At 34.3% G+C, this 13,708-nt stretch overlaps 1 protein-coding gene across 1 annotated transcript; it reads left to right on the forward strand.

The window, feature by feature from the left end:
• The first annotated feature begins 7,006 nt into the window (after positions 1-7,006).
• LEAP2 (liver enriched antimicrobial peptide 2) lies at positions 7,007-8,558 on the forward strand. Its single transcript, XM_074291016.1, has 3 exons — positions 7,007-7,063; positions 7,587-7,726; positions 8,442-8,558. The coding sequence occupies exons 1-3, from the start codon at positions 7,007-7,009 to the stop codon at positions 8,476-8,478; spliced, it is 234 nt and encodes a 77-aa protein (XP_074147117.1). The 3' UTR covers positions 8,479-8,558.
• Positions 8,559-13,708: the final 5,150 nt, after the last annotated feature.

The following is a 13,708-nucleotide window of genomic DNA, read 5'->3' on the forward strand; positions in this document are numbered from 1 at the left end:
ATATGCAATGAGGTCTGGGTATGCCATTAGATCCATAGTGGAGTTTTTTAGACTAACCAGAATTAGTTATAATAAGAAGATGCCATTAAAGGGAAGGCACTATGAGGAGGGAAAGAAAATAACCTCATTGTGAGCTTAGTCCAGAAAAGGACTTAACAAAAAATCTTCATCATGAGCATATGTTTTATAGGGAAAATACAGGCTTTGGGGTTTCTCAGGGAAATCAGGGAATTAAAGGCAAGAACTCAGAGGGAGGGATCAAGGAGGAGGGAAAGTACCTGGAAGCTCAGAGGGGGAGCCAGATATAATACCTGGCAGATCAGGTCCCTTTAGACCTGTCTAGGGTCTAAAGATATGCTAATCAATATCTCAAAGTTTGTTTAAAGATGCACAGAAGTTGGGGAATAGATAGTGGAAGTGAATAAAGAGTTTTATCCATACAAACACTCTATAAAAATAGGATAGTTTGGGAATTGGCTATACCGGATAATAGACAGATAGGCTTCTTCCTGACAGGATAAGAGAGTAAGTAAAAGAGAAGTGAATTAAGAGTTGATTAACTTCACCTCCTCTAGGTTTTCAGTTATCATTTCATCCAACCTGAACTGCAGCCCTACTCATGTTTTCTTCCTTTTTACACATGAACTTCTGCATACCAAAGGAGGAAGTCACAGATCTTTTCTAAGAGTCCACCATAAATTTGTATTATATAATCTTAACATATTGTTGTATGCTTATCTTTTCTTTTTTTATTAATTTTATAATTATAAATTTTTGACAGTATATACGCATGAGTAATTTTTTTATAACATTATCCCTTGTATTCATTTTTCCAGATTTTCCCCTCCCTCCCTTTACTCCCTCCCCTAGATGACAGACAATCTCATACATTTTACATGTGTTACAGTATAACCTAGATATAACATATGTGTGTAAATCCAATTTTCTTGTTGCACATTAAGTATTGGATTCGGAAGGCATAAGTAACCTGGGTAGATAGACAGAAGTGTTAATATTTCACATTCAATTCCCAGTGTTCCTTCTCTGGGTGTAGTTGTTTCTGTCCATCATTGATCAGCTGGAAGTGAGTTGGATCTTCTTTATGTTGAAGATATCCACTTCCATCAGCATACATCTTCATACAGCATTGAAGTGTACAGCGATCTTCTGGTTCTATTCATTTCACTCAGCATCAGTTCATGTAAGTCTTTCAAACCTCTCTCTTTTCATCCTGCTGGTCATTTCTTACAGAGCAATAATATTCCATAGCCTTCATATACCATAATTTACCCAATCATTCTCCAATTGATGGACATCCATTCATCTTCCAGTTTCTAGACATTACAAAAAGAGCTGCTACAAACATTTTGGCACATACAGGTCCCTTTCCGCTCTTTAGTATTTCTTTGGGATATAAGCCCAATAGTAGCACTGCTGGATCAAAGGGTATGCCCAGTTTGATAACTTTTTGGGCATAGTTTCCAGATTACTCTCCAGAATGGTTGGATCCGTTCACAATTCCACCAACAATGTATTAGTGTCCCAGTTTTCCCACATCCCCTCCAACATTCATCACTATTTGTTCCTATCATCTTAGCCAATCTGACAGAGGTGTAGTGATATCTCAGAGTTGTCTTAATTTGCATTTCTCTGATCAGTAGTGATTTGGAACACTCTTTCATATGAGTGGATATAATTTCAATTTCATTATTTGAGAATTGTCTGTTCATATCCTTTGACCATTTATCAATTGGAGAATGGTTTGATTTCTTATAAATTAGGATCAATTCTCTATATATTTTGGAAATGAGATCTTTATCAGAACCTTTAACTGTAAAAATATTTTCCCAATTTGTTACTTCCCTTCTAATCTTGTTTGCGTTAGTATTGTTTGTACAGAAACTTTTTAGTTTGATGTAATCAAACTCTTCTATTTTGTGATCAATAATGATCTCTAATTCTCCTCTGGTCATAAATTCCTTCCTCCTCCACAAGTCTGAGAGGTAGACTATCCTCTGTTCCTCTAATCTATTTATTATCTCATTCTTTATGCCTAAGTCATGGACCCATTTTGGTCTTATCTTGGTATATGGTGTTAAGTGTGGATCCATATCTAATTTCTGGCATACTAATTTCCAGGTTTCCCAACAGTTTTTTTCAAATAATGAATTTTTATTCCTAATATTGGTATCTTTGGGTTTGTCAAACACTAGATTTCTATAGTTGTATCCTTTTTTGTCCTTTGTATCTAATCTGTTCTACTGATCGACCGGTCTATTTCTTAGCCAATACCAAATGGCTTTGATGACTGCTGCTATATAATATAGCTTTAGATCAGGTATACCTAGACCACCTTCATCTGACCTTTTTTTAAATTAAATCCCTTGAAATTCTCAACCTTTTATTCTTCCATATGAACTTTGTTATTTTTTTCTAGATCACTAATATAGTTTCTTGGGAATCTGATTGGTATAGCACTAAATAAATAAATTAGTTTGGGGAGTATTGTCATCTTTATTATATTCGCTCGGCCTATCCATGTGCACTGGATGTCTTTCCAATTTAAATCTGACTTTTTTTTTGTGGCTAGTGCCTTGTAATTTTGTTCATATAATTCCTGACTTTTCTTTGGTAGATGGATTCCCAAATATTTTATGCTCTCGACATTTGTTTGGAATGGAATTTCTCTTTATATCTCTTGCTGTTGCAATTTATTGGTGATATATAAAAATGCTGAGGATTTATTTTGTACCTAGAAATAATTCACACAACTTTAGCAAAGTTGCTAATAGCTTTTTAGTAAAATCTCTGGGGTTCTCTAAGTATACCATCATGTCATCTGCAAAGAGTGACAGTTTGATTTCCTCATTACCTACTCTTATTCCTTTAATCTCTTTTTCGACTCTTATTGCCTAGGCTAGTATGCTTATATTTTCAACCTTTCTCTTTCTTTTTCTCACTCTCTTCATTTTCCCCTTCATCCTTGCCCATCCCCAGAGATTATTCTCTAATTCTCCACTCTTTCCTAGTTGAATACCTAGAAAAAGCTATCTCTGCTGGTTGCCTCTACTTCCTCACTTCACCCTTGTCATTCCCTCCAACCTTATCACTCAACTAAAACTGCTCTCTCAAAAATTACCAATAATCTCTTTGTAATCAGGTTCCAAACTAATTTCTCCAAAAGTACAAGGGCTTCAGATTCTTAACTGGGGATCCTAGAAGTTGCAATTGTGGAGGGTCAGTGTTCCCTCCTATACCTGAGAGACTAATATTATCATATATATTTGGGATTTCTTTTTTAAGTGGGGCAGACATACTCAGTTTATGATGAAACTAAAAAATGAAAGAGCCAAAAATGAGGAATACCTTATGCTTTTGTGATTATTTCAAATGAAATTTTTTTCTTCCTGCTAATTTTCCCCCCAATACTCAGAATGCTAATAATTTTTGTGTTTGTGTGGATTTATTTTATTTCTTACAGTTTTACTGGTTAAGTACACACCTCTCAGATTGGCTGACAGGAAAAGATAATGATGAATGTTGGAGGGGATATGGGAAAACTGGGACACTGATACATTGTTGGTGCAACTGTGAATGGCACCCAACCATTCTAGAGAGCAATTTGGAACTATGCTCAAAAAGTTATCAAACTATGTATATTCTTTGATCCAGCAATGTTTCTACTGGGATTATTATATCCCAAAGAGATCTTAAAGGAGGGAAAGGAACCCACATGTGCAAAAATGTTTGTGGCAGTCCTTTTTGTAGTGGCAAGAAACTGGAAACTGAGATGATTCAAACCAGTTCCAATTGTTCAATAATGAAGAGAGCTATTTACACCCAAAGAGAGGACTATGGGAACTGAGTGTGGCCCACAACATAGCATTTTTACCCTTTCTGTTGTTTGCTTGCATTTTGTTTTTTCTTAGGTTATTTTCCTTCTTGATCTGATTTTTCTTGTGCAGCAAGATAACTGTATAAATATATATATACATATATATGATTTAACATATATTTGAACATATTTAACATATACTGGACTACCTGCCATTTATGGGAGGGAAAAATTTGGAACAGAAGACTTTGCAAGGGTCAATGTTGAAAAATTACACATGCATGTTTTGTAAACAAACAAAAACAATCTTGCTGGTTATTATTTCAATTAATTTTTAGGTCACCAAATTCAGCCTTGTGAGCCAAGAATAGTTTCTTGCATTTTAAAATACAATAAAAACTATTTAAACTATTAAAAAATTTTAAACTACAACTAGGTTATAGTTAGTACAAAATATGATGAGGCAGCTGCATAACTCAGTGGATAGACCACTAGGTCTGAAGTTAAGAGATATAAGTTCAAATTTACCCTCAGGTACTAGCTGTGTCACTCTGGGAAAATACTTAAACCTTTGCTTGCCTTAATTCACTGGAGAAAAAAAGGCAAACCAATGCAATACCTTTACCAAGAAGATACCATGGATTTTAGTATCATCCATGGCATCATGCAAAGTCTGACACAATAGCAACAAGTACAAAAACAGATGAAGAATTTGGCCTAAGTAAAATATCATCTACAAAAAGTATGACAAAGTCTGGTATGTCATTCTTATGGAAAAATGAATAAAACACAAACTAGACAATAATGGTACTTTTAGTTTTTTTGACTAGTTTTAAAGAACAGTTTTTAGTGATTTGATTGTCAAGTTAGAAGGAATGTGCCACTACTGAATGCATGGTGGGTTGTTGGGGAAGTGGTGTGGATGAGCACCTGGTTATGGTTTAGGGATTATTGATTTACTCAGCTGCTTATTACATTATTTTGCTGGATTCTTGATGTCTTAGATTGTGAAGACAACTGGAGACAGCTGAAATTGCTACATCCATGATGAATAATTATCATTTTAGAGAACACTGAAAGGTTGTGAGGAATGAAGGAAAATATCTACTTCATATTGTTGGCCCACATGATATTTTAAGATACTGCAATGACACCTTTCTACTTTTATTTGCAATTTATCATTTTTATTTATAAATTTTATATCTATATTTATTATCATCAAACCCATTCTTCACACATCTGGGGGGAAGGGGAACCCACCACTCTCTTTTGTAGTAATTAAAGAAAAAAAGTCAAGCAAAACAAATCTACACATAGATTTTAACCAAAAATGAATCTCATTCTGCACTTCTAGTTTATTACCTCTGTTAATGACGGAAAGCATATTTTATCATTGATCCTCTGTATTCTTAGTCATTTGATCTGAGTTCTTAGGTCTTTCATTGTATTTCTTTATAATTGAATGATTGTATATAAGTTGTTTTGGATCTGTTTACTTCACAGATTTTTCTGAATGTGTCCTTTCCACCATTTCTTAAGGTTCTAGGATTTGTTCAGCTCAGTTAATGGGTGCTTCCTTAGACTCCAGTTTTCACTACAAAAGCATATGCCACAAATAATTTTCTACTAGTCTTTTTTTTTTTTTCTTTTACTGTATCTCTGAGGATAAATGCTTAGTACTGATATTGCTGGATCAAAATGTATATATAATTTAGTGACTTTAAGGGGAAAGCTCCAAATTGGTTTTCCAGAATGGCCAGACCAATTCAGAGCTCTGCATCAGTGTATTTGTCCATCCACAGCCTCAAAATTTTCTTTTTGTCACCTTGTCAATTTAATGTGTACAATATTGAAACTGTCTGAATTTTCTGTTTGACTTTTCATTCTCTTATTAGTGAATTGGAGCATATTTTCCCCAACACAGACTGCTTTTTTTCTTTTGAGAGTAAACCTCTGATAATTTTATTGGTATGAACCCAAATAAGATATGATCCGACCATGTACAATTTATGATCTTTCCAATTATTCAGGTATTTTCTGATAAGTATTTATGGTTGTCTTCATGTAATTCCTGTGTATCTTGGTACACTCCCTTCATACCTTCTAGTTACACTAAATGGAATTTCTCTATTTGTTAGTAATATCCAAGAAAGATTAGCTAGTTGGTGGGTTTATTTTGTATCTTGCTACTATGCTAAATTATTGTTTCAATTAATTTAATTGAGCCTCTAGGTTCTCTAAGATTATTATAAGCAAAAGTTGATAAATTTGCTTTCTCTTTGACTGTTTATATCATCAACACTTCTCCATTTACAAATACTGGCTCTTGGTTTTAGATATCATTGTTCAGATTAAAAAAAGATCTACTTACATTTTAAACAAAGATGAATGTTATGATTTGTCAAGATACAATTATTTTCTTAATATGATTATGTTTGTAATTTCATTGTGTATGAATTGAAGTGAGATAAATACTAGAACAATTTACAAAACAATTATACTCATAAAAAGAACACCAAATGAAATAAGAAGTGGTGGAGAGATGATGAGAGAGATCATTAGATATGGCCAGTGTATTGATGTGTTCTGAGTATCTCTTTCTCTCTGTTCTGAGGGAGGGTTCTATTGAGGATTGGTGAGGAAGTCATTGGGAAATGACAGTATTATTAAAATTAAAAATCAACATTTTGTTAAAGAAATAGTTATTCACATCGAGTTTGAGACATAAACACACAAATTGTCCTTTCTCAGATAGGAATGTGACTATTAATGTTATTTTTAAAAGAGCTAATTACCAGAACATTTTTGATTAGTTACAGCAATGGATTATGGTCAGGTTCCTTAAATCTATGGCTTGACTTGAATCCAGAGGGAAGGAGAAAAAGGTGGGAACTATAAAGATGTGATTTTTATTAATGTGGGTAAAATGCAAACTAGGCCAGTTAATAACCATTTCAAAGGTCAACAGAGGAATCAGCAAACAGAATTAGCCTAAGGGACAGACCTTGAGCAGATTACTCTAGTAGACATTAACTTATTAAAGTTTCTCTGATCTTTGATCCAACCTTTGCCTCCTGCTACACGCAGCCACTAATCACTAGGGTGATTTCGACCTATAAAAAGCAAGAGGTCTGTGTTGGCAGTCACATCTCCAGCTTCCTACACACTGCCATGGGGTATCTTAAACTCTTAGCCTTGTTCATGGTGTGCCTGCTGCTCCTGAATCAGGTAAGGATGAGGGTAAGGCCTTACCATAATTCTGGGCAAATATGCTTGTAACATGACACAGCCTTTTGGGGCAGATTGCAAAATAAGGAAAGATGGGCCTGTTTCACTTTTGAAGCTCAACCTTTACTCTTTCCCTTTCTCCATAAGACAGGGCTTTTTTTTTTGTTGTTTAGCTGTTTCTAACTCTTCATGATCCTACCTGGAGTTTTCTTAGCAAAGATACTGGATTACTGATGTGATTTGTCATTTCTTTAGCTAATCTTACAGATGAGGAAACGGAAGCAAACAGGGCTAAATAATTTGTCCACACAGAGCTATTGTCCAAAGATTTGAAATCATGAAGATGAGTTTTCTTGACTCCAGGATTGGTACTCAACTTACTGCACTATCTAGTTGCCCCTGAGAGTGGGCTAAACAAAGGCTTTCCTTTTTCTCTTAATCTCACAGGGCTGCTGTAAGGAAAGCTAGTGGCATTACTTAACTGATATCTATAATGATCATCACTTTCCACTCTATTCCTTAGGTGGGATCATCTCCCTTGCCCCAGCAGAGCTCAACTCAGAGAAGACTTAGAAGAATGACCCCCTTCTGGCGAGGTGTCTCCCTTAGGCCCATTGGGGCATCTTGTCATGATGACTCTGAATGCATCACAAGACTATGCAGGTACTTACAATTTGGAGGCTGTTGTGTGTGTGTGTCAGGGACAATTTGGAGAAAAGGGAGAGTATGAATGGAAAAGAAATAATAGCTAATGAAAACTGCTAAGATTTATATAGCACCAGGTATGTGATTGGCACTTTGCTAAACATTTTACTATTATCTCATTAATTCCCTACACAACTATGATTATCCCCATTTAGCAGATGAGAAAACTGAGGAAAACAGAGGATCACACAGTTAGAAAGTATTAGAGGCTGATTTTTGAACTCTGACCTTCTGGACTACAGGCCACATCACCTACCTACCAGAGAGGGTACAGAAGGAAAAGAATGCCTATTAGGTTTAGGAGATAGAAGGTTTTAAGACACAAGGACACTTTATTTATTGAGATAAAGAGAGAGAAAGAGACAGAGAGCAAGTGCATATGCACCCTTGTTTCTTCATGACTGGAACAAAACTGGGACTGTATTCTGGGACAGTGATAGATATTAAGGGTACAGGGATTGAGGCTTGCTTCTTTTTTCAGTCAGTCAGTTTAGCAACAATTCAGGTAATCAGGACTGTTTAAAAAGACAAATTGCACTTTCTCTACCATATAAAATTCCAAAGGGCAAAACAATAGAAATTTTAATTTACACACACACGTGCACCTGTGTATGTATATATGAATAATCAGAGCCCTGTCTCTGCCATGTAACATGCCTTTTTATTCACTTAGGAAAAGACGCTGTTCCCTCAACATGAACCAAGAATAATATATGTACTGAAAAAAAGAGAAGAAAACAGCTGCTTCTAACAATGCTCCGTTCTATGGAATATTGATTATTAGCTGCATAACTCCTGGAATTATCTGTGAAGCTGTTTTTCTATTTAATATTTAAAGGCAGATGCATACCTTTACTCAGTACCATTCTTAAAGAGCATGAACACATGGATAAAGACCTTCAAACTTTCGAATTTAAGAGTATGTATTTTTATATGCATGTATTTTTGTTAAAAATTGAAAAATTAAACTTTTTAAAAAATCTTTTCCTAACAACCAAACAAATCTGGAATTCAAGCTTTTTGTGTATGGAATGTAGAAAAATACATCTATTATTTTATATAACAGGTTAGAAAAATTTTCAGTCTGGAAAAGTTGAGGAAGGAGGTCAATAACATGTTAAAGAATAGGAATAATATAGTAGAATATTAAAATTTAAGACAAAAGTCTATAATTTCAAAACCTATATGTATAACACTGATCTTCACTTATGTTTCCAGTGACAAAGTTATGATCAGTAATTCTAACACCCATCTACCACCCTTCCAAAAAATACATCATGCTTTAAATTATCCTCAAGGGAACTGAAAAATCTTATAAATTTATCAGAGACAACTCCTAACATAAAAACAAAGGTCAGAATAAGAGCTAAAATTTTCATACAATATCATTTCAATAATCTTATTTCTATGCACATGGATCACATTATAATCCTACTGATCAATTATGAAACAGGCATAAGATTTGTGATAAAATAAAAATACATCTACCAAAACATGTTTTCAAAGAATATGGATCCAGTGCAAAAATATAAAATAAGAATCCCAACTAGAAGAAAAAAAATAGAAGTGTAAAGAACACATTAATTATAAAGTTTAATACAGAAAAATCTATTTGATATTTATTAAACTTAGGTTTTTCCAGTTATGGTTTTGCATTATACAAAGCATTTAATGACACAGTAGTTAAAAAGATCTTTACAAATTGAAATGTGATACCCTTTTCTCCAAATATTTTAATTGCCATAAATTTGTTTAAAAATACACATTAAATGCATGTTTCAGACACTCTAAACTTTCTATAATCTCAATACCACAAAATACATAGAATATACTATACAGATATGGAAAAATCTAGTTAGTATATAATACTTTGCTCACCATTAACAGCTTTATTACGTGAAATGCACATATTGACTTTAAAATCCTAACTTCTGAGCCCCAAACTATCCCTTGAAATTTAAGTGTATTGCAACAAATAAAACTCACAGTATATATTTTAAGTTTTGGTTGAAAATGTCAGATGCCTAAATAATTTGGATAAAATAAATGCAAAACAGGGACTTAAGTCATATACAAATAAAGACATCTTGTCAGTCACCAAACAATATCTTTTCTTTAGGATCAACCAGGGCTTACAAGTTAGCTAGTCTCCCCAGCTTCCCTTCAATATCCCCCCCCAACAAACAAAAACAAAACAACAACAAAACCTTAAACCCTTATTCACCAAATAATTATCATTTCAAATAAGATAAAGGATTTTAAATAAATATATAAGCACTTCATCCTCCATATATAAAACTGCTTAAAATCATTCAAAAGGGAGACCAGATACAAATTCTAGGACCTGTGCTTGCTAACACCATGTCTGGTCTTAGGTGAACTTTCAGGCATTCATATCAATGCAGTCAACTCAATTAGTGAGTACTACAATACCGATGAATGCTCAGTTGAATAATTTGCTAGGGTTACACATAAAGTCACAAAAACAGGGACATTTTTTGAAAGTCTACATCACCAGCTAGTGGAATAAATATGGGCCCTCATGGCATAGACTTGAAAGGCAGCATTTCCGGTCACTTTTTCCTGATGAAATAAAACAGGTAGAGAATTTCAAAGGTGAATAGTTATAATTAAACCACATTTCTGAATAGCCTTTTCTTGCTTATTTTAAGACATACTGAATAATGGCATAAGGAAGATTAATGGGCTTATTCTCCAAAGGCTATTTAAAAGCATGAGAACCAATCTGCAACCTTAAGATTTTCACAGGGCAAAATCTGCTTACATACAGCTCTAAAACTCCCAGCTTGACTTCTTGTGGTAGAAGTATCAAAGTTTCTTCAACTGAACTATTGGTCTAGAGACTTAATGGAACTTAGTAAGAAGTGCTTTACCTTTTAAATCAGTCTTAATGATAATATTCTAATAGGTGACTTCTGTTTAGTTCTAGTCTCTAGAGAGCCAAAAGTTGCTCCATTAGCTTAAGAAATAAGCTCTTTTAGAAATCACCAACCCTGGCAAACTAACGTAAACTGTTGGTGACAATTTACTCAAGTCATCTGGAAGTATGTTAACTTATGTATCTTTAATGCAGAATTAATCTGGGTCCATATTACTTATTACTAGGGGGGAAAACCCATTTCTCCACCATACCTTATACTAAAGCTAAAGATAATGAGATTTGTGTTTCAAAGAATTGAGGAATTCTAGTCATAGACTCTATAAGGTTGTACAATGGTTACTCCCCAGTGGGGTGAGTTTAAAACTTGGACTTGCTCAGGCTTAACATAACCTACTTCATACAAAAATCCCACTAAGTGCACCTGTGACAAAGCAAAATATTATATAAATAAAACACACAATGAGGCCATTTTTATCCAAATAGCAATTGGAAAATTAAGACTCCTCTTCACCTGATCCCCCCTCCCCCCTTACAAAGCCCTGACATATTAATAAAGGGCACAGATACATTTTAGAATGAGCTTACTGCAAATAAACTCTTAATCTAAAGGAATACACATTGCACTCTTGTACATTACTATGCAACAAATGTCACTGAGTAAGTGACAGAAATGTCACTGAGAAAGTGACTTAGGTCAATTTAATAAATAATGTGGAAACGGGTGCACTAAGCTAAAATACTACACATATATACTTTAGACAAACTGATTCCATGGTTTTTAAAAAATACATTATATATAAAGTGAGTATGTGTACATAATTCTAAAGATTCAAACTGCTCACTATCACACCAAGAAGAGTGCAGAATGTACTCCTTTTATGGCTAAATTATCTTCAACCAAAATGACTGGGACTATACTGGATTCACATGGATTATTATTATTAATAATCCACTAAAAATGAATGTCAAAACCTTGAGCTTTAAAGATTTGTTTTCTGTAATCTTGCTTCACAAGGAGAAACCCAGTTGCTATAAATCAAATAAATTCCATAATATTTTAAACTTTCAGCCAATATAAAATAATGCTGTCTGAGCCAGCCTGATCTGATTATGATGTTTCTTTAATTAAAAGAAGAAATGGATGTGGAGAAAAGAATTTAGTCAAACTACAAGTGGTTCAAAGTGCAACACTGATATATAAATATATATCGATCCACAATAATAGGAACCCTCTTGGTATAATAAGAAGTGGCCTTTTCCCCAAATGTTCATTATTTGAGACTGGTTTGCATTGTTGGCTTAGGCCAGAGTTTTTCAAACACCTTCTTTGGCAGACTTATGTACAAATCTCATCCTGTGTCACAGCATAAAACTCCTAAAAAGGCCACCTTCTTCAAGGTTTGCTTTAAAGGAGGTAATATTGATGCTGTCAACAAAAATCACGGATAAGCCACCTCACTAGGTGGAAACTACAGGTCTGCTTCTTGAAGCAGGATTGAAGGGGATGAAAGAAAAAAAGATCTTGACAGATGATAATAATGGCCGTGAAGAAAAGTTACATCATCTCAAGAGGTTGGGGTCCTTACGACCTAGCTCAGCCAGGCTATGTTGAGGCTCCCAGGATGAAAAAAGCATTGCTGGACATGACAATATTCCATACTTTGGTTGTATATAAAGGATAAAATGTTAGCTAAATCATGTATGTATGATAGGAAGCAGAAAAAAATTAGTCTTTAATGAAACTATGTGATCTGTTTAAAGAGCTGTATTTCCAAGATGATCGATACATTAAAGGTCAGATCAACTTTTTGTCATTAGCTATGTTCAGTTTTAAAAGTTAAATAAAAAAATCACAAGAAACTTGAGGTGGAAAGGTCACCTACAAAAAAGAGCCAAATATCCAGATGACTACAGACACAGAGTAAGGGAGGCCATATTCTACACATTGCTACTGGGGTTTCTGCAAGAAACCATGGCATTTGAAATACAATTACTCAGACCCAAACTTTCTATTGCCTATTACTAACTGGAAGGAAATACTTTTCAACTGAAAAGAATTTATCATCCCAGTATGAATACAATTTATTTTTAAGGAAAAATATTTTAGTGCAGCACCATTCACCATACATAAGAATTTCTACACACACACACACACACACACACACACACACACACACACACACACACGCACATATGTGTGCGCAGTTTCTGCTGACCATCAGGCCATACAAAGGTATATAAAATACACAGGGCCTTAAGGTCCCCCAAGACACTGTGGAGCTAAAAGGGAAAGACCGTATCTGCTTTGATACTAGCTGAAAAACTTTTTACTAAAAAAATCATTACAGACTTTACAAGAAGGTCATTCTTTGAATATAGCCCCTAACAGTCAAGTCTCTCCTTCCTCTTTGTCTATCTGTCACTCATTCACTTACTCACATTCACACATACACACAGATTAAATTCAGAAGGGTGCTAAACTGATAGAAATCTACACCAGAGGAAAAGTTTTCAATTCAACATTGGTCTGCTAACTTTCCCTTCTGACAGTAGAAAACCATCTCTTTTTTTTGGAAGTACAAAACAATCAAGGAAGCCCTATAAATATGCAACTATAATACAATAAAAGCTTGCTAGTTTGTAAAACATGAGTTTAAAAGACCAAACTCAAGAGGATAAATTGCAGTACTTGATGTTGTACTATGTTTACAACTCAACATTCAATTCCTTTTTTTTTTTTGCACTTGCCATCCTTTTGGCACGTGATGATAACCCAGAAATTGAGTGCAATCTTTTTTTTTTTTTTTTTTTTTTTTTTTTTCCTGAAAGCATATATTCATTTCTGGTACTGGGAAGAAAATCTGCTTCTTTCAGCAGCCTTATATAATCCAGACTCACTAGTTTTAGACTAAGTCGCTATACTAAAGGGTTACCATTTATAAAAGCAATTATTTTACATGGTTAGTCTTAAAGAAAACGAAATTTTACCTAAACTACTGCACAAAACCAGCTGTACACAGTAGACCTGGTCCTCCTGT

The sequence above is a fragment of the Sminthopsis crassicaudata genome, chromosome 2 (genome assembly GCF_048593235.1).
Source record: "Sminthopsis crassicaudata isolate SCR6 chromosome 2, ASM4859323v1, whole genome shotgun sequence".
In the NCBI taxonomy this organism is placed as follows: Eukaryota; Metazoa; Chordata; class Mammalia; order Dasyuromorphia; family Dasyuridae; genus Sminthopsis; species Sminthopsis crassicaudata.